Source organism: Erpetoichthys calabaricus, chromosome 2, assembly GCF_900747795.2.
Source record: "Erpetoichthys calabaricus chromosome 2, fErpCal1.3, whole genome shotgun sequence".
Classification (NCBI taxonomy): Eukaryota; Metazoa; Chordata; class Cladistia; order Polypteriformes; family Polypteridae; genus Erpetoichthys; species Erpetoichthys calabaricus.
Window position 1 is genome coordinate 103283544 of NC_041395.2, and position 24907 is coordinate 103308450.

Below are 24907 nucleotides of genomic sequence, written 5' to 3' on the forward strand. Positions count from 1 at the left end.
CACTTTAGCCACTTGCACTGCCAATAAGAATAGTAACTAAAGCCATGGGCTTTATCATAAGGTTGCCAGTTCATTTTTCATATTAGATGCTTTTTGTGACCTTCAGCAACTTGCTCAACATGTCTGCCCCCTAGGTAATAATTTCACCAGTTTCACTAAAGGAATTTAAAGACTTTATTTATAAACTTTTTAAAGCATATTCAGACAGTTCATTCACACGGGAGAAGTTTTACATTCTCACAATATTCTCATTCTTTCATTCAATTATTTTTTCAAAACCATTGAATATAAATCAATGTTAAGATATAAAACACAAGTGAGGCTTTACCTGGAGTACTGTGTATAATTCTGGTCACTAAAAAGAAGACCTAGCAGGAAAGAATCCAAGTTCATCCTGGGACTTAGGGACATGTCCTACTCCGATAGACTTAGGAAATTATTAAACCTTTTTAGTCTTCATTACAGAGGTCTGCGTCAGGACCTAATTACGTTCTTCAGAATTCTCAAAGGCATCGATAAAGTTGACTATGCAGAATTTATCATTTATATAGGGTATCATGTAGTTAAGGAGACTGGTGAAAATAAAGGATGTTTTTTGTATTACCTGCCCCATGTGTTTTTAATTATGGGCAAGAAAATCTTTTAATGCCATGTATTCATGAAGTATGGAGATAAGAACATTTATAATATAATACAAGCCAATTTTCACCAATGCTATAAACTGCCAACAATATTAACTATCCTTTGAAAAAAAATGTTCAAATCTCCACATGCTAGTTATCTAGTTGTTTGCTCACTACATCCAAAACACATGCAGTTTTTGTTAAAATATTGTTAAATAGATCCTACTGGGAAAAATTAGCATATACAGAAAATGCAGTTCACATAGGATTTAAAATTTTGAATTAAAGATCCACCTCTTCCCAGTATTCATTGGTCAAGAAAGTATCTATTTTACAGTATTTTAGAAAAAATGCAAGTGTTTTGCATGTTGTGAGCAAACAACTGAATAACCTGAATGTGGATTATGCACTATGAGTAATGTGTTTTTTCCCTCCATTGATGTTTTTTGATATTGTTTGCTTTTGGCTTGCATAGTATTATAAACTTTCTTTACCTCCATCCTACATGAAAAATTGAGATTACATTTTTTTCTGTCATCACTCCAAAATAAATGAGATGAGTAACATTTAAAGACATATATATAATTTTTGGGTGTAACATTTCATTAAGCAGAAGTGCATTTAAGATTAAATGTGTTATATAAATCTGGAACAAACTATCAAGTCATGTAGTTAAAGCAGAAACCTTGACAACTTTTACAAAGTATCTGAATGAAATATTAGAACAATGTAGCTATTAGCTAACCAAATTTGATTGACCGAATGATAATCTCTCATTTATTCATCTACTTAATGTTCATTGGTAATGTTAAAAAGGTGCAGCGTGCTGGCTAAGCCACAGTGCACCTCCATTAGAGTATGCTCCTAGATTTTACCACTGTGAATATAAAAAATAATATTTTATGTATTTTCTTAACCATGAAGCTAATGCCAGTCACTGAGTATTAATGGCAGAGAATTTAAGGGTTAATATACTGGGAGATTTGACACATGATAATGATTTGACTTACAATGTGATGTAGTAATTGCTAATGACTGTTATTAGGTGCACCATGGTATTCACGGTCTCGTTATGTGACTGAAAACCCATCAAGAATAAAAGGCTGCCTCCACCTAGATAATTGTTAAGCCAGTGAAAGTGATATTTCATTAACCTCTTTTCCAGAAAAAATTGCAGTTGTAATGATTTTAATACAAGTGCCCTATAGGGCATAGGTTCCAAGATTAGCTTGGAGCCAGTGGGATTAATGTTCCATTTACAGTATAATTACTGACTAGGTTTCCAGTTGATGTAAAAGGAGCTGCAGTAGTTACAACCTTTTACATTTTTTCTAAGATTACTTCAAATAAAAAGTGCTATATTCGGTTCTTAGATGGAAAGCTGCTGTACATATTTAATGCTGATTCCAAGAAATAAGATAACAAGGTACTGATGTACAGCATTGCGAGCTCATAAAAAATCTGGCAGGCTGCCTTGTGCAGGGCTCTATTTACTGTAATGAAGAGAGCCAGTATAGGTTTTGGCGTGTTATAATGGAATGGTTGCCATTTTCACAAGTCTGTATAAACTGTCAGTTGGGTTCCTAAGAAGTATTTCGAGAAACACCACCACCTACCCATGGTTTATCAGTCTACCTTTATTTCGTATACATAACACTTTTAATATTCGGTACTATTACTTAAAACATTACAAAAACCAGCAGTGGTTTCCTAAGTTGGTCTTGTGTGATATCAGTAGTTTCTGATTTTCATCTGTAAGATAAAGCAGGCAAACAATGATAAAGTGTCGGGGCACCAAATGGTAATCACTATATAATTGGATGAAAAACACAGTTGAAAAATAATAGCAGTTATCATTGCAATATAATATTTTTTCATCAACCAGCCGTTGACCTGGGGTGGAATTATCAGCAAATGAGCCCTGAAGTTTGTTTTGTTATTTGTATGTTTTTCTTTCAGGGGCCACAACAGAATAATCAGACTAGGTAATTTCTGTCTTGTTTATAGGACACTTTAGTACTTTCAGGTGTATTAAACTCTGTAAATGTACACTATTTATTACATTTTTACCCCCACAACACCCCCCCTTGGATTGTGACATCAGTGTTGAGAAGGGACTTGCATCACCCAGAAATATTTAGAGATTTGTTGCCAGGAACCTTACAGAATGTTTTCCTTCTAATCTGGAGTTGCTCCAAGATGATGGCAGAAAAAAAACCTCAGCTGGGTGATGTTTTTGGATTTTGTACCAGTAGAGAAGTTACAGAAACAAAAACATTGTGTATGTGCGGAAGAAACTGTTGAGCCTTTTTGGACTTGGTGGGTGGGTTGTTTAGAAGGATACTATCTAATTACTTCCATAGTAGATGTAATATGACGCATAATTGTTCATATGGTTTATGACAGATATCTGGTGTGTCTAGTTTGTGAGGAAAGAAATTGACAAAAATAAACTTCATTTTATTGCATGGATTGTTTACAAGTATATCTGGAATCAGATAACCTTGGTCTAAAAGTCAGTAATTATATTTTTCTGTCATTTGAACTTAGGCCTAATTGTTTAACCACATTTGGGAAAGAGAAGTGTTGAGCTGTCAATTGATCACCACTTGGCACTGAGTGAGCTCACATGGCAAAGGCAGAGGCTGAATAGACCCAGGCAACCAAATGAAAAATGAATGTGACCTGGAAATTTTAGTGTATGCCTTTGTTTGGAACAATTGCAGCTTTTGCTTCTAGAAGAGCCTCTCCTGCATTGTAGGGGAAGACAAGGACATACTGAACCCTGATTAAGACCTTTGTAAGGAGAGCAGTTGCAAGAAGATAGGTCTAAAAAGTCATCGAGGCCTGTCATGTTATCAACTCTAGAACTCCACTGGTCGACACCAGAAAAAAGGAAGTTAAGTAATATGTGACCTTTAGTGTAATATTAGCGGGCCTCTTTGCATCTAACTAAGTGGTACCAGGAGGCTAAGACATCAGCAGCGAGGTTATTGCCTGGATGATACATGTTCTCCCTGTATTTGCATAGATTTTTCTAGGCAGCGGCAAAATGAGTAGTGCTGCTCACTTTATCCCAAGGAATACTGAAAGTAAGCTTTACTTTTGCACTGCCTTGTTACCACAGTGCCAGTGCTTTTAATCCACTTTTGTCAGCAATCCTACAATACAATTTTTTACAACAATAAATATAAATGTGTGTACAACTACAGACATTTTTGCGGAATGTTGTTGTTTATTGGTAGACAAACAGGCCTACTGTACCAACATACTGCACACAGACAAATTGCCAGTGTTAAATTATCTCTCGTATACACTAGTGAGGGTTCCTTTAGCATTGTGGGGAAGTACAGATTCCACATATATATTATGGCCAGGTGCAGGAATGACAGCTTAGAACGGAATTAGGGAATTTTGGTGCGCCAATTGAGTCTTCCCTTTTATTTGTCTATAGAAAAAAAAACAAGGTAAAAAGACTGAAACAACACTCGGTGGTGTGCGTCCCTTCAACGGGAAATCAAAAAAGGTTTGTTGGTCTTATCAGAGCGCCGTCTCGCAGGTTGCTCTGGCTAATAATAATGCCTCTTTCCAGGATGCCCAGGGTTTTATGGCGGCTGGACCAGAAGGGGCTGGACAAAATGCCTTCACTGGGAGGTTTCTTGGCACTGTGGGCAAAGAAGGAGATGACAGCATTTGTGCCAGTGCCTCCTTTCATTTTGGCAGATTATTACATACCTCGACTTAGCCTACGCATTCTCCAATCTGCTAAATCCAGCTGGAGATCTTGGAGGGACAAACTTTATTCATATATCACTGGGCATAAGGCATAAGGTAGGAAGTAGTGCTTGTTTGGGGACATGAGTTGCTGGTAGTGTTACAAATGATTACAGCTAAACACTGCTGATGTAAGGCTTAAATCTCTAAAAAAGTGAAGAGTTTGACTAGAAGGCAGAGCCATTGCCATAGTTTAAATGGCTTGTGCAGATAAGGAAGATACCTAATGGCCTGATGAATAAAGGGCTTGTAGGATGAATCAGGATATGCTGGTCGCCTGAGATCTCTTGTCTGTCCTGGGAGCATCTGAGAATCCCAAAGTGAACTAGTAGACAATTTCTGTGGATGGGGAAGTCTGGTGTGGGTAGCCTAATCTGTTATAAATGTGACTGTCACCATAATAAGGACAAGGGGATGCAAATAAAAAGGGATTTTGCTTCATTTCAAAGCAGCATCTTGTTGACTAATACATGTTGTCCAGAGGTAGCAGCTCTTGTGATGTAGGCAATATCATTGTTTATACTAAATTCTGAGTCCAAGGTTTTTAAAAACATTTTTCCCATCATAGTAAAAAGATAAAGATAGAAATGCTAAATTTAGAGTCAACAGACATGTAGATAGCTAAGAAGACCTTCACTGAGATTTGACTTACCGGTACCTGGATGCATATTAGTTGTGAAAAGGTGTGAGTAGAGAACAGGGGTGCAATGTTATAAAATATTAAATACTGAACAAATTTGTAATCCTAAGTTTTACTACTGTGTGTTCCTTTCCTCCTTAACTGACTTTCTGCTAAGCTGACTTCATAAATATCTATTAACTGTAACAAATTCCTGTAGTTTGTAAATTTTAAATTCAAATGATTTACTGTGTGCTGGTTGACTAAACCATACTTATTATGCTAGAGCATACCACAACAGGATACTAGAAGTCCACACATATAAACCACACATTTAAACAAAGAGTTTATATGTATGGACTGAGGACTTTTAATATTAATTGCATTGACTTCCACTTTAAACTATACAAGCAAAAAGCATTCATTAATTGGTTATAAAGGTTGAAAGACTGGTTCCAAAATCTAGGATTGTTTTATTTAAAAAATGTAGTCTCATTAAAGTTGGAGCTGTCTTAGTGCACCGGAAAAGTCAGGAGATGCAGAAGAGTTATTTGTGGAAGCTAGTTTTAATAATAATAATGATAATAATAAATGTTATTTATATAGCACCTTTTCCATGCTCAAGGGTTAGGGGTAGGGTTTACTCAGTTTGGAAACAACTTGATTTCCAGACAGCAAAAATTTCAAACTCAGTTTTGTATATAATGTATCAATCTTTAAAGGTATTGCTACAAAGCATTTTCCAAAATATTATCATGTACTTGACAAACATCTTTGCACAAGCACAGTATATGATCATAGTGCATTAGATACAGGTTAAGTGCTTTGGTATGGGTCTTCCAGTATGTCTGAAGCAGTACTTTTAGCTGAAATTTAATCTGCATAGTCAAATAGTTTAATAATCAATACTTGTGTACAATAAAAAATAGAAACTACTAAAGAAAGGTAAATTACTTGTACTCAAGTCTTTATTCATTGCCTGTTTTAAAGGTATTTATTGGTGAGTTTTCATTATTTTTTTCTATTAGCATTACCTTTTGACTTTATATGTCATGCATTCTGTTTTATTCTTAAGATTTATAACACAAATACTCATGTCTGTTCGGTGAATTTACTAAATTAAATATTAATGCTTAATAAAACTATATTTTGCATCAATCTATAAAACATTATTTTCAACAATATGTCTGTAATTGTATAAGTATAATGAAATAAAATATTTTTTTCTGTTGCCAGAGAGTGTTTTTTATTTACTTAAATAATGGATATCTTATACTGTCATGCTATTTTCTAGTCAAGATAACCTGGCACTGATAAAGGGCAATCTCTGTTTGTTGTTTATGCAGGGCTTTGTATAGACCACATAGACCACAGTGTGAGTTATTGACAGATGGTTTACATACTTCCCATTTAACCAGGAAGTCCAAATTTATTTCCAACCCGTTATATTACTTTTTTTTTAAACATGTATTCCCCTCTCTATTTTTCTCATGGGCCTAAGCAGTCGTTAATGGAGCTATAGTGCCTCTAGAGTTATTTATTGCAATTAGAAGTTGCCAGCATAATCTTTCACCATTATGCCACCATCAATACCTGCCTGATGCTGCATCTGTGTTGTATTAAAAGCTGTAAAAATCAGATTTTTGATATATTATTTTAGATGAAGTCCTGTAGGGCAAACAAAATACTTCACTTCTTTATTTTTCAACCTGAGCTACAATATTGTAATTGTACATAGTATCTTATAGTGTAGTGGTTCATTTGCACAGTGTCACCAATTTGTCTTTCTGTTAGAATAAAATTTAATTTGAAAAATGTGAAATAGATTTATTTATTTATTATTTGCATTATATAATTTGAAAAAGCCTTCAGTGCCAGTAATACTCTCTTGTTCATGTCTAGCTTTTTTCATTTGTTTGATGTAAAACCTACCACATTCTAGTTTTAGAAACAAACAGTTTAACTATGTGCTATCTCATTTTCAAGAGTTATCAATGTTTAATATTTTTCACATTTTTTAAAATATTATACAAATGTCATTTAAAGCTGTTGGTGCCTAAGCAGGCTGGGGAAAATGCAGGGTCTAAAATTTTGTTATTATTAATCACTGAAAAATATTTCTTTTTTTAAAAAATTTTATTGTAATCATTCTATACAAATAGATCAATTTTTTACAAAAGATAGAATTGAAAAAAGTCGCCCCCCACCCCTGAGAGAGAGAGAGCATGGCCAACAGAGTAAAACTTAAGGCTTGTAAACATACCTAAATTAATAAGTTTAATAGAGCAATAGAGATAAATGGAGAAGAAAAAGAAATGTAGAGATAATTGCTGCCTCGGTGCATTACGAGCTTATTCTAAAATATTACTGATTAGATCCTGCCGGGTTTTGAAAATTTCCAATTTTTTCCAATTTCAAATAGTATAAAACATCGGTTTCCCACTGACTTAAAAGAGGAGAGTTAGGATTCTTCCAGTTTAGCAAATAAGTCTGCGTGCCAAAAGTGTAGTGAATGCAATCACAGTTTGTTTGTCCTTCTCCACTTTAAACTCATCTGGAAGAACACTAAACACAGCTGTTAATGGGTTAGGAGGGATTGTGATACCAAGGCTGTCTGAAAGGCACTTAAAAATTTTGGTCCAAAATGATGTTAATTTGGTGCAGGCCCAAAACATGTGACCCAGTGAGGCTGTGACTTGATTGCAGCGTTCACAGGTTGGATCTTGCCCTGGAAACATTTTGGACAGTTTTAGGCGAGACAGATGTGCTCGATATATAATTTTGAGTTGAATAATTGTATGCTTTGCGCATATGGAGCTTGAGTGAAGTCTCTGCATTGCTATTTTCCACTCCTTTTCTGATGTATTGATTAAGAGATCTTTTTCCCATTGTCCCCTTGGATCTTTAAAAGGGAGGGACTGCAAGATAATTTTATATATTGCAGAGATGGTGTCTAAGTCCTTGAAATTGAGCAGTATTTTTTCCGGCATGGAGGTGGGTGCAAGATGAGGAAAATCGGGCAGGTTCTGTTTAACAAAGTTCCTAATTTGAAGATAGTGAAAGAAATGAGTGGCTGGAAAGTTTAATTTGGAATGTAATTATTCATAGGATGCAAAGATGTTGTATATATAAAGATCTGTAAGCAATTTAATCCCAAATCTTTTCCAGATATTAAAAACTGCATATGTTTGTGAGGGTTGAAAGAGGTGGTTCTCTTGCAGAGGTGCCACAGATAAAAGATGCTCCATCTTAAAATGCTTTCTACATTGGTTCCATATTCTGAGTGAGTGAAACACAATTGGGTTATTAGTATATTGCTGATAACTTGCATTTATTGGGGCACAAAGCAGGAAATATAAAGAAGTAATGCAGGATTTTACTTCTATTGCGGACCAACCCTGTGTATGTTGATCTATTTGTGTCCAGGTTTTTATAGCTTGTATGTTTGCTGCCCAGTAATAAAACTGAAAGTTGGGTAGCGCCATGCCACCTTCTGCCTTAGGACTTTGTACGGTCGCTCTTTGGATACGTGGATGTTTTGAGTTCCAAATAAATAAGGTTATTGTTTTGATTGGTTATTGAGTCTAATTGCTTAAAAAATGATTTATTAATGTATATTGGAATGTTTTGAAATAAAAAAGTAGCTTAGGAAGAATATTCATCTTAACAACGTTAATTCTTCCAGCTAGAGTGAGCTGAAGGATTGACCATCTATGCAAGTCTTGCTTAATTTTTTCCATACAGATGGCAACATTTTGTTGATAAAGAGCTTTATGTTTACTTGTGATGTTTACCCCTAGGTATTTAAACTGATCTGCAATGATAAAAGGGAAGGTGTCCAGTCTAATATTGTGTGCTTGAGAATTCACTGGAAAGAGCACACTTTTATTCAAATTAATTCTGAGACCAGAGATCTTTTGAAATTCTGTAAGTGCTGTTAAGACTGCAGGCACAGAATTTTGTGGGTCTGATATATACAGTACCATATCATCTGCATATAGAGAAATTTTCTGTTCCAGTCCGTCTCTGAAAATCCCCTTTATCTGATGTGAATTTCGACAGTGGACCGCCAGTGGTTCAATGGCGACTGCAAATAGTGGTGACAAGGGGCAACCTTGTCTGGTACCACATTCTAGTTTAAAGTAGTCTGAACAAATATTGTTAATACAAACTGAAGCTTCTGGATTGGTATACAGTAGTTTGATCCATGCACAAATGTTCGGGCCAAACCACAAATTTCTCTAATATAGTGAAAAGATATTTCCATTCAATCATGTCAAATGCTTTTTCTGCATCCAATGATAATAATATTTCTGGGGTGTTTGACTTTGTTGGTGAGTATATTACATTAAACAGGCGTCGAAGATTGGAAGATAAGTGTTGACCCTTGATAAATCCAGTTTGATCTTGTGATATTACCGAAGGTAGCACTTTTTCCATCCTTCTAGCTATGATTTTTGAGAGTATCTTAACATCATTATTCAGAAGTGAAACTGGTCTATATGATGCACATTGTGATAAGTCCTTATTTTGTTTAGGAAAGACGGTGATTAATGCTTGGCGAAAAGTTTGAGGTAGAATTTGATTGTCTCTAGCTTCTGTTAATGTTGCTAATAGGAGCGGAGCTAGCTGAGTGGAGAATTTCTTATAAAATTCTGCAGGGTAGCCATCAGGGCCTGCTGCTTTCCTGCCTTGAAGTGACTTTATACCATCTAGTAATTCTGATAGCGCCAGAGGTTTGTCCAGTTCCTCCAGACTAAAAGTACCAATTTGTGGCATCTGTAATGTATCCAGAAATGCATTAGATTGTGTGTTGTCTTCTTTAAACTCAGTAGAATATAAGGATTTATAATAGTCTGTAAATGTGTGCATTATTGATTTCATCTCCATTCATGTTGGTGATTACTGGGATTGCATTGCGAACTTCTTGCTTGTGGATTTGTTGAGCTAAAAGCTTATTAGCTTTCTCTCCGTGTTCATAGTAATGATGCCTGGATTTATAAATTAGTTGTTCAGTTTCTTTAGTTGTCAAGAGGTTGAGTTCTGAATGCAGAGCCTGCCTTTTCCTATGTAGAGCCTCGCTTGGAAGCCTGGCATGTCCTTCTCTAGTAATTTAGTTTTTTAGTTCTGATACTTTCTTGGTTTCTAATTTATTCCTGTGGGAAAGATATGAAATAATCTGTCCTCTTAAGAAGGCCTTTAAAGTTTCCCAGAGTATTCCTGCAGAAACCTCTGAAGATGTATTTGTCTCTAGGAAGAAACTGATTTGTTTGGATATAAATTCAGTAAAGTTCTCATCTGCTAATAGAAGCGGGTTAAGACGCCATCTGCGAGGTGAGTGTGTGGGGCATAGTGACTTTAGCTCCAAGATCAGAGGTGCATGGTCGGAAATAACAATAGCATCGTACTTGCAAGATTTAATCATAGGCAAGAAATTATTATCTATAAAGAAATAATCAATTCTTGAGTAGCAATGATGTACTGGTGAGTAGAAAGAATATGTTCTTGAGTTTCGGTTTAGAAACCTCCAGGGGTCTGATAAGTTGTGGTCAGTTACAAACTGTGTAATTGTCTTTGCAGTGTTAGATGTCATCCCCCCCTGTGACAGGAGTCCTATCTAAGAGTGGATTTAAAACACAATTAAAGTCCCCAGCCATTATAATTTTATGAGTGTTCACATTGGGAATGGATGCAAATACATTTTGCATGAATTCCTTATCATCGACATTCGGTGCATAAACATTTATCAGAATCATTTTACAGTTAAATAAGTTGCCCATGACCATCCCATATCTCCCTTCAGGATCAGATACTACATCTGATGCTATAAATGAGACTGTTCTATGTATGAGGATTCCCACACCTCTAGTTTTCTTTGTAAAGTAAAAATATTTCACCTAATATGACAGTGGTAGATGATTTCTCTCTGACTTTTATAGCTGTATCCTGAGCCCGGGAAATGTAATACAGAAAAACTTGGAACGGTCTGATTATTTCACAGTAAACCTCCCCAGGCTACGTTTTCAAAGAAAAATTGTCTTTTTGGGTATGGCACGGATGGTGCAGTTTAAAGACAGGAAATTTTTTATTTATTTTTTTTCCTTATTGCTCCTGTCAGTCGGTCTACCTGTACTAAGCAGAGTCTAATTAGCGATGCTCTTTAGATCTCTTTAGATGAATCAAGAGATGTGATTGATTTTGTCATATTAATATTAAGTTTCTTTAAATAAATTTCATTGAAAATATCAACAATATTTGAACACTGGAGGGGCCGACATCATACATACAGATTTTGAGGATCATTAGATAATTATATTCTGCTGATTGAAAACTGAATAAATGTCTGTAGTATAGCTTATATCCTGAAGTTGTCACAAGCACCAACACTCTAAGACGAATAAATATAATAATGAACCCATTTCTAAACACTTATTTAAACAACTGCAAGTATCACATAGTTCTAATATATTTGAATTATGTATTTTCAGGGTTGGCTTTATTGCCCATGCTGTTTCATAAGCAGCATCTTTTGGTTGTTGAAGCATTTCATTTTGTGCAAGGGAAAATTAACAGTATCAGGGAACTGTACCTAGAAAAATCCATTTTATGAAGTCAAAAAGTAAATTTTCTCCTGCAAAATAATGATAGACTACTCCCAGATAAATGTATCTCCTTTTTACCAACCAGTTTCCAGAGGACAAAGTCTAAAAATGATCTCCTGTTGACTATACAACAATAAGATATCTAGGTATGACATCAGTAGATTGGAGGTAACTAGTTTCTATTCAAAACACAGAAGGTACTTTCACAAGTCTGAAGTTGCTGAAAAAAATCAAAGCAAATGGTTTAAAAATTCCAGAGATTAGTGATTCTTTTTAATAAACTTAATAGGTTATCTGTTTTTTTCAAAGGTGATGGATATTAAAGTGATATTCCTAGTATCTAGTGCAGTGGTGGATTTACTCTATTGAACACTTGATAATTGTTGATTTGAGAATTTACTACATTTTATAGTTTAATTAAGTAGCTATAGTTTTCATTTCTGCCTGTAGCTTTTTGTCCGAATGGTCATTTACCATGTACATTGACAAAATTCCATAACTTCCATAGTTTAAATTTAAAACTTTTCTTTATAACTATTGACTAGTAGTGTGCAAAATAACACAAAGGAGTTCTACTTTAAAATGAAAAGATTAGCATTGGATTTAATTTAATTTTACATAACATAGTATAGTAATATTAGTTTTTGTAATTGCAGGATTTTATATTTTAAATGTGCCCAAGTTTGTTGAGTTTGGCTAAGGGTTCACCTGGTTTAAAAAAGTTACAGAAAAGAAATCATTGCTGAGCAATAGAGCAGATGTACATTTTTTTGTTCTTATTATGTACATAACATTACATTTTCAAACATAAGTAATCCAACTCTCGGCTATATGGATGGCCGAAGTTTATCCCAGCAACATTGGACACAAGGCAGGAAACAGCCCTGGGCAGAGTGTCAGTCCATTGCAATGTCTTTATCACAGCTCACTAGTGCTAACAGTACTAGACTGCTAATTCAGAAGGTTTTACTTCTGATATTGTTTCAAAGATGACTTTGGCCAGCTCACTTTACAAAAGCTTTTGGAAAAGAAGCCATTATATGCAAAGCTGATCTGTTGTAGTGATTGTGTGCAAATTAAAAAGTTTTAAACAAAAACATAAGCCCCATCTGTCATTTAGCAGTGATTATTGTTTATTTTTTATTTTTATTATAACAAAAGTGTAAAACATATGCATGTACCAAGAGATGCAAAAACATGTGTCTATATTCATTTACACAGAGGAGAATGTCGCACACATTGGTAGCAGACGTACAGTAGGTGCTGCGAGTTCATGGTGTAATTATGTTTACATATTTTGTACTGCATTAAAGTTTTTTTCCACTAACATATGGCATTATACATATACAGTGACATATATTAATCTATAGACTAGGAGTATGGCCCTGTATGGAAAAACTGAACTGAATTTTACATTTCAGAAGTTGTCAATATAAATTTGGTATGCACAAAACCTGTAGTTTGTGAGAAACTGAGGCGCTTGTGCTAATCACTGGAGATTTTAACCATGTGACGCTGGACAAAACATTACCTGCCTTCTTCCAGTATGTGGACTGTAACACCCGGGGAAATAAGACTATTGACTTAACTGTATGCAAACGTTAAAAATGCATACAGCGACACCCCACTGCCTGCGCTTGGGAAAGCAGATCATAACCTGGTTCTGCTTCAGCCTCACTATAAACCAAGAGTGAGGGAGCTACCTACAACCACACGCTCATTCAGGAAGTGGTCCCCTGAGGCAGAGCAGGCTCTGAGAGACTGCTTTGAAACTACAGACTGGAATATCCTGCAGGGATCACATAGTGAGAACATTGAGGATGTTGTTGACTGCACTACTGACTACATCAACCTCTGTATGGACATTGTAGTTCCAGTAAGAACAGTACGCTGCTATGCTAACAACAAGCCATGGATTACAAGTGACATCAAGGGCCTTTTGAACCAGAAGAAAAAGGCTTTTAAAGGCGGTGATAAGCATGAGCTCAAGTGCGTGCAGAAGGAACTCAGAGTCCAGCTCAGGGCGGCGAAGGAGCAGTACAGGAGAAAGCTGGAGCAGAAGTTGCAGAATAACAGCATGAAGGAAGTGTGGGATGGGATGAAGATCATCACTGGCTGCAGCTCGAAGCGGGGTGCCACCATCAAGAGAGACGTTAAGAGAGCAAACCAAATGAACAACTTCTTTAACAGGTTTGACCACTCTAACCCACTCTCACCTTGGAGTACTGCACCCTCCACCCATCCTTCTGCTGATACCATCGTAGGAGAAACATCCCCACCCACAATTACAGCAGCGCAGGTGAGCAGACAGCTGAAGAGACTTCGTGCCAGCAAAGCAGTGGGTCCAGATGGAGTATCGCCACGACTGCTGAAGGTCTGTGCGCTGGAGCTGGGGAGTCCTCTATAGCGCATCTTCAACCTGAGCCTGGAACAGGGGAGAGTCCTGAGGCTTGTATCACGTCCTAGTGAGCTGAACGACTCCCGGCCTGTCGCTCTGACGTCACATGTGATGAAGACCATGGAGTGACTGCTGCTTCACCACCTGAGGCCACAGGTACGCCACGCCCTCGACCCTCTGCAGTTTGCATACCAGGAGAAGGTGGGGAGCGGAGGATGCCATCATCTATATGCTACACCGATCACTCTCCCACTTGGACGGAGGCAGTGGTGCTGTAAGAATTATGTTTCTAGACTTCTCTAGCGCCTTCAACACCATCCAACTTCTGCTCCTTAGGGACAAGCTGACAGAGATTGGAGTAGATTCATACCTAGTGGCATGGATCTTGGACTGTCTAAGATCTACTAACAGACCTCAGTATGTGCGTCTCGGGAACTGCAGGTCTGACATTGTGGTCAGCAACACAGGAGCACCGCAGGGGACTGAACTTTCTCCGGTCCTGTTCAGCCTATATACATTGGACTTCCAATACAACTCGGAGTCCTGCCACGTGCAAAAGTTCGCTGATGACACTGCTATCGTGGGCTGCATCAGGAGTGGGCAGGAGGAGTAGTATAGGAACCTAATCAAGGACTTTGTTAAATGGTGCGACTCAAACCACCTACACCTGAACACCAGCAAAACCAAGGAGCTGGTGATGGATTTTAGGAGGCCCAGGCCCCTCATGGACCCCGTGATCGTCAGAGGTGACTGTGTGCAGAGGGTACAGACCTATAAATATCTGGGAGTGCAGCTAGATGATAAATTGGACTGGACTGCCAATACTGATTCTCTGTGCAAGAGAGGACATAGCCGGCTATACTTCCTTAGAAGACTGGCGTCCTTCAACATCTGCAATAAGGTACTGCAGATGTTCTATCAGACGGTTGTGGCGAGCGCCCTCTTCTACGCGGTGGTGTGCTGGGGGGGGCAGCATTAAGAAGAAGGACGCCTCACGCCTGGACAAACTGGTGAGGAAAGCAGGCTCTATTGTAGGCATGGAGCTGGACAGTTTGACATCTGTGGCAGAGCGACGGGTGCTCAGAAGGCTCCTATCAATTATGGAGAATCCACTGCATCCACTAAACAGTGTCATCCCCAGACAGAGGAGCAGCTTCAGTGCAAGACTGCTGTCACTGTCCTGTTCCAGTGACAGACTGAGGAGATCGTTCCTCCCCCAAACTATGCGACTCTTCAATTCCACCCCTGTACACGTTAACATTATTCAAAGTTATTGTCTGTTTTTACCTGCATTTTTATTACTCTTTAATTTAATATTGCTTTTTGTATCAGTATGCTGCTGCTGGAGTATGTGAATTTCCCCTTGGGATTAATAAAGTATCTGTTTATCTATCTATCTATTGAAACTCTTCCATAAATAACAGTAGCTCACTCATGTCACCGGATGTAGGAATGATACATAAGTGAAGATCATTCAGGTGTGTGCTGGAATGTTGTTTGTTTAACTGTAACTAATACATTTCATTTAAATAAGTCCTTGTCATTTAGAAAGAAACCAGTATTCACAATAAAGCCATGTAAAGTACTGTAGATATTTTTTTAAATGCATGTTTTGAGAGAAAATACATATTTGACAATGACATTTTTGTCGGTAAATAAAAATACACATACACTCTTTAGTATTTTAAAACAACAAACATAATTTAATTCAGAATCAAAGTCACCAGTTTACAATTCAGTTATATAGTATTGAGTTTTAAAAGTTAAATATGTAACTGTACCATGTTAAGTTACATGTAGGAGATGAGTAATAAAGACTTTCAAAGTCATATTGCAATACAAACAAAACATACACAACATAATAAATAGACACTCAATAAAAATTATTTTATCTTAAGATAAATACTATACCTGTTTGAGCAGATACATAACAATCGTATAGATTGTTGCCGTAGCATTAGAAAATGCTAAAAGAAATCCTTATAATTATATCAGAAGATAATTATCCCATTAAGGATATCCTAGAAAAGAATTAAACATTGCATTGTAGAATCTGTGGATACAAATTTCTTTTATCAAATTCAAAAACTGAACTTTTTTATTTGAAACAGAAATAACCCAAGAATAACCTAGTATTTTTCATTGAAATGCTTGTTTAAAACAATCACTATAATTTAAAAGAATCTTAGCAAACCTGAATCTTTTTAAGAGCAGATAATATACAAATACCAAAGCAAAGCCTGTGTGCTGCAAGGTGAGTCAAAATAATACAGACTGTTTCAGGAATTATGTGGAATCAATTGCTTTACTGAAAAGACCATAGATAATATCTCACTTGGGAGGCTGCTTGTTTTTTTTTTCATCAGGGAAATATATTGCTGACCTGAAGTAGAGCATTTTACTTATTTCCTACATGTTCTCTGTTGTTTCTTAACAGACCTGAAGTAAAATCCAAACTGAAAAGCCTCCTGTAGTATAATTCCTTATCTTACATCCAGAACATTATTTCAACATTGTCTGAAGCTGAGACACCATGTTGCCTGGACTTTCGAAATGCCTGCAGAGGATCAAAGCTCATCCTGAAGGACTACAGGCCCTACATAGAACACTAAAGGCAAAAGTATACCCTCCTCCTCCAAATTTCACTGTTCGACATAGCTCACAGTTTACCATGACGGCTCCTTGTGTGGAAGGCATGATCCCTTTAATTCAAAAGGTTCAGGCATTGCACAAGGACCGTTATGTCAGCATTCAGTGGAATGATGGCACACAGAGCTTATATCCTTATGTATGGCTTCGGGACAACTGCCAGTGCCCACTCTGTTTCCTGCAGTCTGCTAAGGCAAGGAAAATCCTAATGACTGACCTGGATGTAACAACAGGAGTTGAAAGAGTTCTACTTACAGACCCAACAAAGGTATACTATTTGTAATGACCCATTGCTGTTTTGAATTTTTTCTTTAATCACAATCTTTAGTACAATGGTTCAGTTCATAGTATACTCTGTTAATAAGTGAATTTACAATAAAGCCAGAAGTCATTTGAAGATGTTAGTATTGTTTAACACAGTAGAACCATCACACATTTTTCAGTTCCACAAATCATCAAGGCTATGCTAAGTGATGTCTGAATCCTTTTCTTCTCCCTAATGGTTCATCAGCTTGACGTGCTGAGTGTGCATCCCTACTACCCCACCTCCAAAAACCATGCATAGGCTAAAATAGCTTGAGTAAATATAAAAATAAATAATTTCTAGGCACACAGCTTTGTTTTTGCATATATTATCACTTAAAATGTTGGCATACATTTCCAGTTTAAAAAGTAAAAACAAAACACTCCGTATCAGCAGTCAGCTAAGATTCTTGGCATGTTTCATGAGCATCATCTGCATGTAAAATGTTGGTAATTTACACAGTTTTGTTTTTTTGCATGTTCATTTTTCCACTTGGTGCTTTGTTATTCTGCTAGGAATGAGTGAGAGAAAGAAAGAGAGAGAGATGCTACTCTTCAGCATAAAAAAACAAACATATACTTTTCTGTCAGTTGGGTACATAAAATAACAGATGAAGTAGACTCTAATATTTTTCTCTATAAGTAAATTACAGCTATACTTACATTGTTCACAAAATTTTTGTACAAGCGGGATGGTCAACTGATAATAAAAATGTTCTCATCAGCAGTTCACACAGATGTTTTGAAGTCTATTGTGAACGGCTGTCACATACAAAATTGTAGAACACCATTCAATTTTGTTGCATGTGCATCCTCTCTCATGGGACTACCTCTGTACTTTATCAGTGTCCACCTCTTGTGTAGTCTTTCACAGCTCCCATTTCATTTTGTTTACAGTACAGTATGGAGCAGGCTTATCTTTTTAGCAAGCACATTTTGCCATGAAAGTGATGTGAATATAGTGTTAGCAATAACTTTCTCACATTATCTATTAAAGGCTCAAAACATCAAATCACCACAGTCACGGAATGTCTTTCCCTGGTGATCAAGTACGATATTTCTCCAAACAGGGAATATTATTAAGTAGGTATTTGTTATTTACATCAGCATCTATCCAAAATTTCATGCCAGGCTTGCTTGACTTGTACTCTGTGAAAGGGTATCAAAAATTGAACATTCCATTTGGAATAAATGCTCTTCTGCTTTGGCTTAACACATGCAGTTCTGCACAAAGTCTGATATACTGGCAAAGGTGTAAGTATTCTATGAAGCAGTGTTTAGGAAAGAAATTGTATGCTGTGAGTACTCATCTGCTGTCAAACCATTGTGGATATGTGATACAGTAAGAGCACAGTATACCTGTGCTCAGATTATGATTTTTTTTCCTAAATGGTACAAAGCCTCACGTTGCTTCCTGCTTTAGCCATGGCACAATCTAAGATGTAAGTCAGCATCTTCATGTAACACAAGCCAAGAAGATTCCTTCCAACAGTGTGCTCTTCACTCAATGCTTATTTCTTCCATTATGTGCTATCCTGTGTGTTCTCCTTTAATTTTCTCAGATTGATGCTTGCCTCTGTACTTTGTAGTCCCAATTATTTGAAACACTTTGTGATGCTGTTTCAGGGGAGTTTATGTGTATCTTATATATAAACGTCTATGTGTGGAAGTGTGTGTGTCTGTCCGGCCTGGAAGTGAGAGGTGGAGTAGGGGTAAGGGCTCCACCTCCAAGGAAACATAAAACTCTTTTGGCCGCTTATAACACAAGCGAAGCCAGCACGTTAGCAAAATGAAACTTCAGAGGAAAGACAAAGTCACTTAGCCACTAACATCGGCAAAACAGTATTCCTTTTACTTTTCCTTCCGCCGCAAATACACAAGCGAGGCAAGCACGTCGGCAAAACAAATCCACCTAGGAGAAAGATGCCCAGAGTAGTTCCTTTTAATTACCTGATATTTCTACATTTCACTTTTTTTCTGACGATTTCAATAGTTTCTAGGACCCAGGGTTTTTTACAGCATAGGCTTACACAGCTAGTATATATACTGTATATATGTGTGTTTGTGTGTATATACAGTATATATATATAATATATCATGAATAATGTTTTCCTCATTTAATTTTAGAGTTGCAACAACATAGGGTATTTGAAGTGCAGCTATTTAGGAAAAGTCAAGGAGGAACAAAAGTGTGACATGCACAGTGGTGACATTTAAAAATGCAAAAATGTAATGTCCACTGGCATTGTATTTGGCTCTTCTAATATCAAAACTTGGAAAACAGTTTGTGTACATCATAGGTTTCAAAGGTAAAACTGATAAAATCTTGTAAATATTTGACATGGATCAAAGGTGACAGGCACCCAAACACAAATTATAACATTTTACTCCTGTTGCATAACATAAATTGTTTGTTGATTCTTGATGACCTTAGTTTGCTAATTGTTCATTTAAGAAAAGGAATGTTGTACACGAGAATGTAAATGTTTCAATTTGTTTAATGCACATAAATTATGAACATATCTTTTTTCCACATCATAAGAACATGAGACACTATATCTTTGAATGTGTTATATTTCATATGTCACATACAGTATACTAGAAATGAATTATTTCTAGTATGTCATATTTCTGCTAAAAGTGTTCTCACCATCTTTCTTTATTTTTACAAAATTGTTCTGAAAGAAATGTAAAATTTTGCTGATGATGTGATGCACACTGGGAAAAAATGTAGAAAAAGTTCTATTTCATATGTACTTAATGAAGTTGTTGCACAGGTTGAGAATCCATAATACAAAATGTCTTGGGCTAGAAGTATTCTGGATTTTGGACTATTTATCTTCATTTTGAGATATCTTGGAGACACATATGATCAAATAGAAAAAAAATAGCCAACCCAGTTAAAATGATGACTCACATGTATAATGATTTATATCACCAAGCTGTTGTTACAGTGTCTGTTGATGTGATAAAAAGTTCATCTAATTAGGCAAGAAGTCAGGTTAAAAATAGAAGTTGAATTAGAAGAAAAATCTCCAGCCATATATGGTCCCCAGGACTGTGACCTTTTCCTCTTGAATATTCGCTGCTACTACTACTTTCATTACTGTTTTACTCTTTCTCATGTCATGGTCTTCTTCCTTTGACAACATCCATCCATCCATCCATTGTCTCCCGCTTATCCGAGGTCGGGTCACGGGGGCAGCAGCTTGAGCAGAGATGCCCAGACTTCCCTCTCCCCGGCCACTTCTTCTAGCTCTTCCGGGAGAATCCCAAGGCGTTCCCAGGCCAGTCGAGAGACATAGTCCCTCCAGCGTGTCCTGGGTCTTCCCCGGGGCCTCCTCCCGGTTGGACGTGCCCGGAACACCTCACCAGGGAGGCGTCCAGGAGGCATCCTGATCAGATGTCCGAGCCACCTCATCTGACTCCTCTCGATGCGGAGGAGCAGAGGCTCTACTCTGAGCCCCTCCCGGATGACTGAGCTTCTCACCCTATCTTTAAGGGAAAGCCCAGACACCAGGCGGAGGAAACTCATTTCAGCCGCTTGTATTCGCGATCTCGTTCTTTCGGTCACTACCCATAGCTCATGACCATAGGTGAGGGTAGGAACATAGATCGACTGGTAAATTGAGAGCTTCGCCTTGCGGCTCAGCTCCTTTTTCACCACGACAGACCGATGCAATGCCCGCATTACTGCGGATGCCGCACCGATCCGCCTGTCGATCTCACGCTCCATTCTTCCCTCACTCGTGAACAAGACCCCGAGATACTTGAACTCCTCCACTTGGGGCAGGATCTCGCTACCAACCCTGAGAGGGCACTCCACCCTTTTCTGGCTGAGGACCATGGTCTCGGATTTGGAGGTGCTGATTCTCATCCCAGCCGCTTCACACTCGGCTGCGAACCGATCCAGAGAGAGCTGAAGATCACGGCCTGATAAAGCAAACAGGACAACATCATCTGCAAAAAGCAGTGACCCAGTCCTGAGCCCACCAAACCGGACCACCTCAACACCCTGGCTGCGCCTAGAAATTCTGTCCATAAAAGTTATGAACAGAATCGGTGACAAAGGGCAGCCCTGGCGGAGTCCAACTCTCACTGGAAACGGGTTCGACTTACTGCCGGCAATGCGGACCAAGCTCTGGCACCGATCGTACAGGGACTGAACAGCCCTTATCAGGGGGGCCGGTACCCCATACTCTCGGAGTACCCCCCACAGGATTCCCCGAGGGACACGGTCGAATGCCTTTTCTAAGTCCACAAAACACATGTAGACTGGTTGGGCAAACTCCCATGCACCCTCCAGGACCCTGCTAAGGGTATAGAGCTGGTCCACTGTTCCGCGACCAGGACGAAAACCACACTGTTCCTCCTGAATCCGAGGCTCGACTATCCGACGGACCCTCCTCTCCAGGACCCCTGAATAGACTTTTCCAGGGAGGCTGAGGAGTGTGATCCCTCTGTAGTTGGAACACACCCTCCGATCCCCCTTCTTAAAGAGGGGGACCACCACCCCGTTCTGCCAATCCAGAGGCACTGTCCCTGATGTCCATGCGATGTTGCAGAGGCGTGTCAGCCAAGACAGTCCTACAACATCCAGAGCCTTGAGGAACTCCGGGCGTATCTCATCCACCCCCGGGGCCCTGCCACCAAGGAGTTTTTTGACCACCTCGGTGACCTCAGTCCCAGAGATGGGGGAGCCCACCTCTGAGTCCCCAGGCTCTGCTTCCTCATTGGAAGGCATGTTAATGGGATTGAGGAGGTCTTCGAAGTATTCCCCCCACCGACCCACAACGTCCCGAGTCGAGGTCAGCAGCGCACCATCCCCACCATATACAGTGTTGACACTGCACTGCTTCCCCTTCCTGAGACGCCGGATGGTGGACCAGAATCTCCTCGAAGCCGTCCGAAAGTCATTCTCCATGGCCTCCCCAAACTCCTCCCACGCCCGAGTTTTTGCCTCAGCAACCACCAAAGCCGCATTCCGCTTGGCCTGCCGGTACCTATCAGCTGCCTCCGGGGTCCCACAGGACAAAAGGGTCCTGTAGGACTCCTTCTTCAGCTTGACGGCATCCTTCACCGCCGGTGTCCACCAGCGGGTCGTGGCACCGACCACCTTACGGCCACAGCTCCGGTCAGCTGCCTCAACAATAGAGGCACGGAACATGGCCCATTCGGACTCAATGTCCCCCACCTCCCTCGGGATGTGGTCGAAGTTCTGCCGGAGGTGGGAGTTGAAGCTACTTCTGACAGGGGGCTCTGCCAGACGTTCCCAGCAGACCCTCACAACACGTTTGGGCCTACCACGCCTGACCGGCATCCTCCCCCACCATCGAAGCCAACTCACCACCAGGTGGTGATCAGTTGACAGCTCCGCCCCTCTCTTCACCCGAGTGTCCAAGACATGTGGCCGCAAGTCCGACGACACGACCACAAAGTCGATCATCGAACTGAGGCCTAGGGTGTCCTGGTGCCAAGTGCACATATGAACACCCCTATGCTTGAACATGGTGTTCGTTATGGACAATCCGTGACGAGCACAGAAGTCCAATAACAAAACACCGCTCGGGTTCAGATCAGGGGGGCCATTCCTCCCAATCACGCCCTTCCAGGCCTCACTGTCATTGCCCACGTGAGCATTGAAGTCTCCCAGCAGAACGAGGGAGTCCCCAGAAGGTATGCCCTCTAGCACCCCCTCCAGGGACTCCAAAAAGGGTGGGTACTCCGAACTGCTGTTTGGTGCATACGCACAAACAACAGTTAGGACCCGTCCCCCCACCCGAAGGCGAAGGGAGGCTACCCTCTCGTCCACCGGGGTAAACCCCAATGTACAGGCTCCAAGTTGGGGGGCAATAAGTATACCCACACCTGCTCGGCGCCTCTCACCGGGGGCAACTCCAGAGTGGTAGAGAGTCCAGCCCCTCTCAAGGAGATTGGTTCCAGAGTCCAAGCTGTGCGTCGAGGTGAGTCCGACTATATCTAGCCGGAACCTCTCAACTTCGCGCACTAGCTCAGGCTCCTTCCCCTTCAGAGAGGTGACATTCCACGTCCCAAGAGCCAGTTTCTGTAGCCGAGGATCGGACCGCCAAGGTCCCCACCTTCGGCCACCACCCAACTCACACTGCACCCGACCTCCTTGGCCCCTCCCATAGGTGGTGAGCCCATGGGAAGGGGGACCCACGTTGCCTCTTCGGGCTGTGCCCGGCCGAGCCCCATGGGTGCAGGCCCGGCCACCAGGCGCTCGCCATCGAGCCCCACCTCCAGACCTGGTTCCAGAGTGGGGCCCCGGTGACCCGCGTCCGGGCAAGGGAAAACGCCGTCCAAAATTGTTTTTCTTCATAGGAGGTTTGTTTAACCGCTCTTTGTCTCATCCCTCACCTAGGACCAGTTTGCCTTGGGTGGCCCTACCAGGGGCATAAAGCCCCGGACAACAGAGCTCCTAGGATCATTGGGACACGCAAACCCCTCCACCACGATAAGGTGACGGTTAAAGGAGGGGTTTGACAACATTATGTCTATATTATATCTTTATACTGTATCTCCTCATCCAGGATTCTTGCTGCATCTGATGTGTAATCTTGCTTTCCTGTTAAATTTGGCCATTTGTTTATATTTTTTCTACCTTCCCATTGCTTGTTTTCAGGGATGTGACACTCTAATTTGGGGGTTTTAATATTGTAGAATGATATGGTACTGTACATATCAGATCCACAAAATTCTGTGCTGCAGTCCTAACAGCACTAACAGAATTTCAGAATTTCAGAATCAATTTGAATAAAAGTGTGCTCTTCCCAGTGAATTCTCAAGCATACAATATTAGATTGGACACCTTCCCTTTTATCATCTCAGATCAGTTTAAATACCTAGGGGTAAACATCAGAAGTAAATATAAAGCTCTTTATCAACAAAATGTTGCCGTCTGTATGGAAAAAATTAAGCAAGACTTACATAGATGGTCAACCCTTCATCTCACTTTAGCTGGGAGAATTAACATGGTTAAGATGAATATCCTTCCCAAGCTTCTCTTTTTATGTTAGAACATTCCAGTATACATCAATAGATCATTTTTTAAGAAATTAGCTTCACCCATAACCTCATTTATTTGGTATTCAAAACATCCACGTATCCAAAGGGCGACCCTACAAAGACCTAAGGAAGACAGTGGCATTGCTTTACCTAACTTTCAATTTTATTACTGGGCGGCGAATATACAAACTATAAAAACATGGACAAGGACACAAATAGATGAACATACACAGGCTTGGTCCGCAGTGGAAATAAAATCCTGCATTACTTCTTTATATTCCTTGCTTTGTACCCCAGTAAATACAAGTTATCACTAATATACTAACAACCCAATTGTGCTTCACTCACTCAGAATATGGAACCAATGTAGGATGTATTTTAAGATAGAGAAGCTTTTATCTGTGGCACCTTTGCACAAGAACCACCTTTTTCTACCCTCTCAAACATATGTAGTTTTTAATGCCTGGAAAACATTCGGGATTAAATCACTTAGAGATCTGTACATAGACAACGTCTTTGCATCCTACGAACAATTACACTCCAAGTTGAACTTTCACCATCTTCAAATTCGAAACTTTGTTAAACAGAACCTGCCCAATTTTCCTCACCTCCCACCTACCTCTATGCCGGAAAAAATATTGACTCAGACAGCATTTCTGTAATATATAAAACTATTTTACAGTCCCTCCCTTTCAAGGATCCAAGAGAACAGTGGGAAAGGATCTCTTACTCAACATTTCAGAAAAGGAGTGGAAAGTAGCAATGCACAGAATTCACTCGAGCTCCATATGCATATAGCATAGAATTATTCAACTCAAAATTATATATCGAGTGCATCTCTATCGTTTAAAATTGTCCAAAATGTTTCCAGGGCATAAACCAACCTGCAAATGCTGCAGTCAAGTTCTGGCCT

General features: G+C 39.4%; 1 protein-coding gene across 1 annotated transcript in view; it reads left to right on the forward strand.

Moving 5' to 3' along the window:
- Nucleotides 1–24907, forward strand: part of bbox1 (butyrobetaine (gamma), 2-oxoglutarate dioxygenase (gamma-butyrobetaine hydroxylase) 1) — a 105622-nt gene that overhangs the window by 2596 nt on the left and 78119 nt on the right. The window contains exon 2 of the mRNA XM_028794218.2: nt 16454–16933. Coding sequence (XP_028650051.1) covers nt 16550–16933 — 384 coding nt within the window. The 5' untranslated portion in view covers nt 16454–16549. The remainder of the gene's footprint in view (nt 1–16453; nt 16934–24907) is intronic.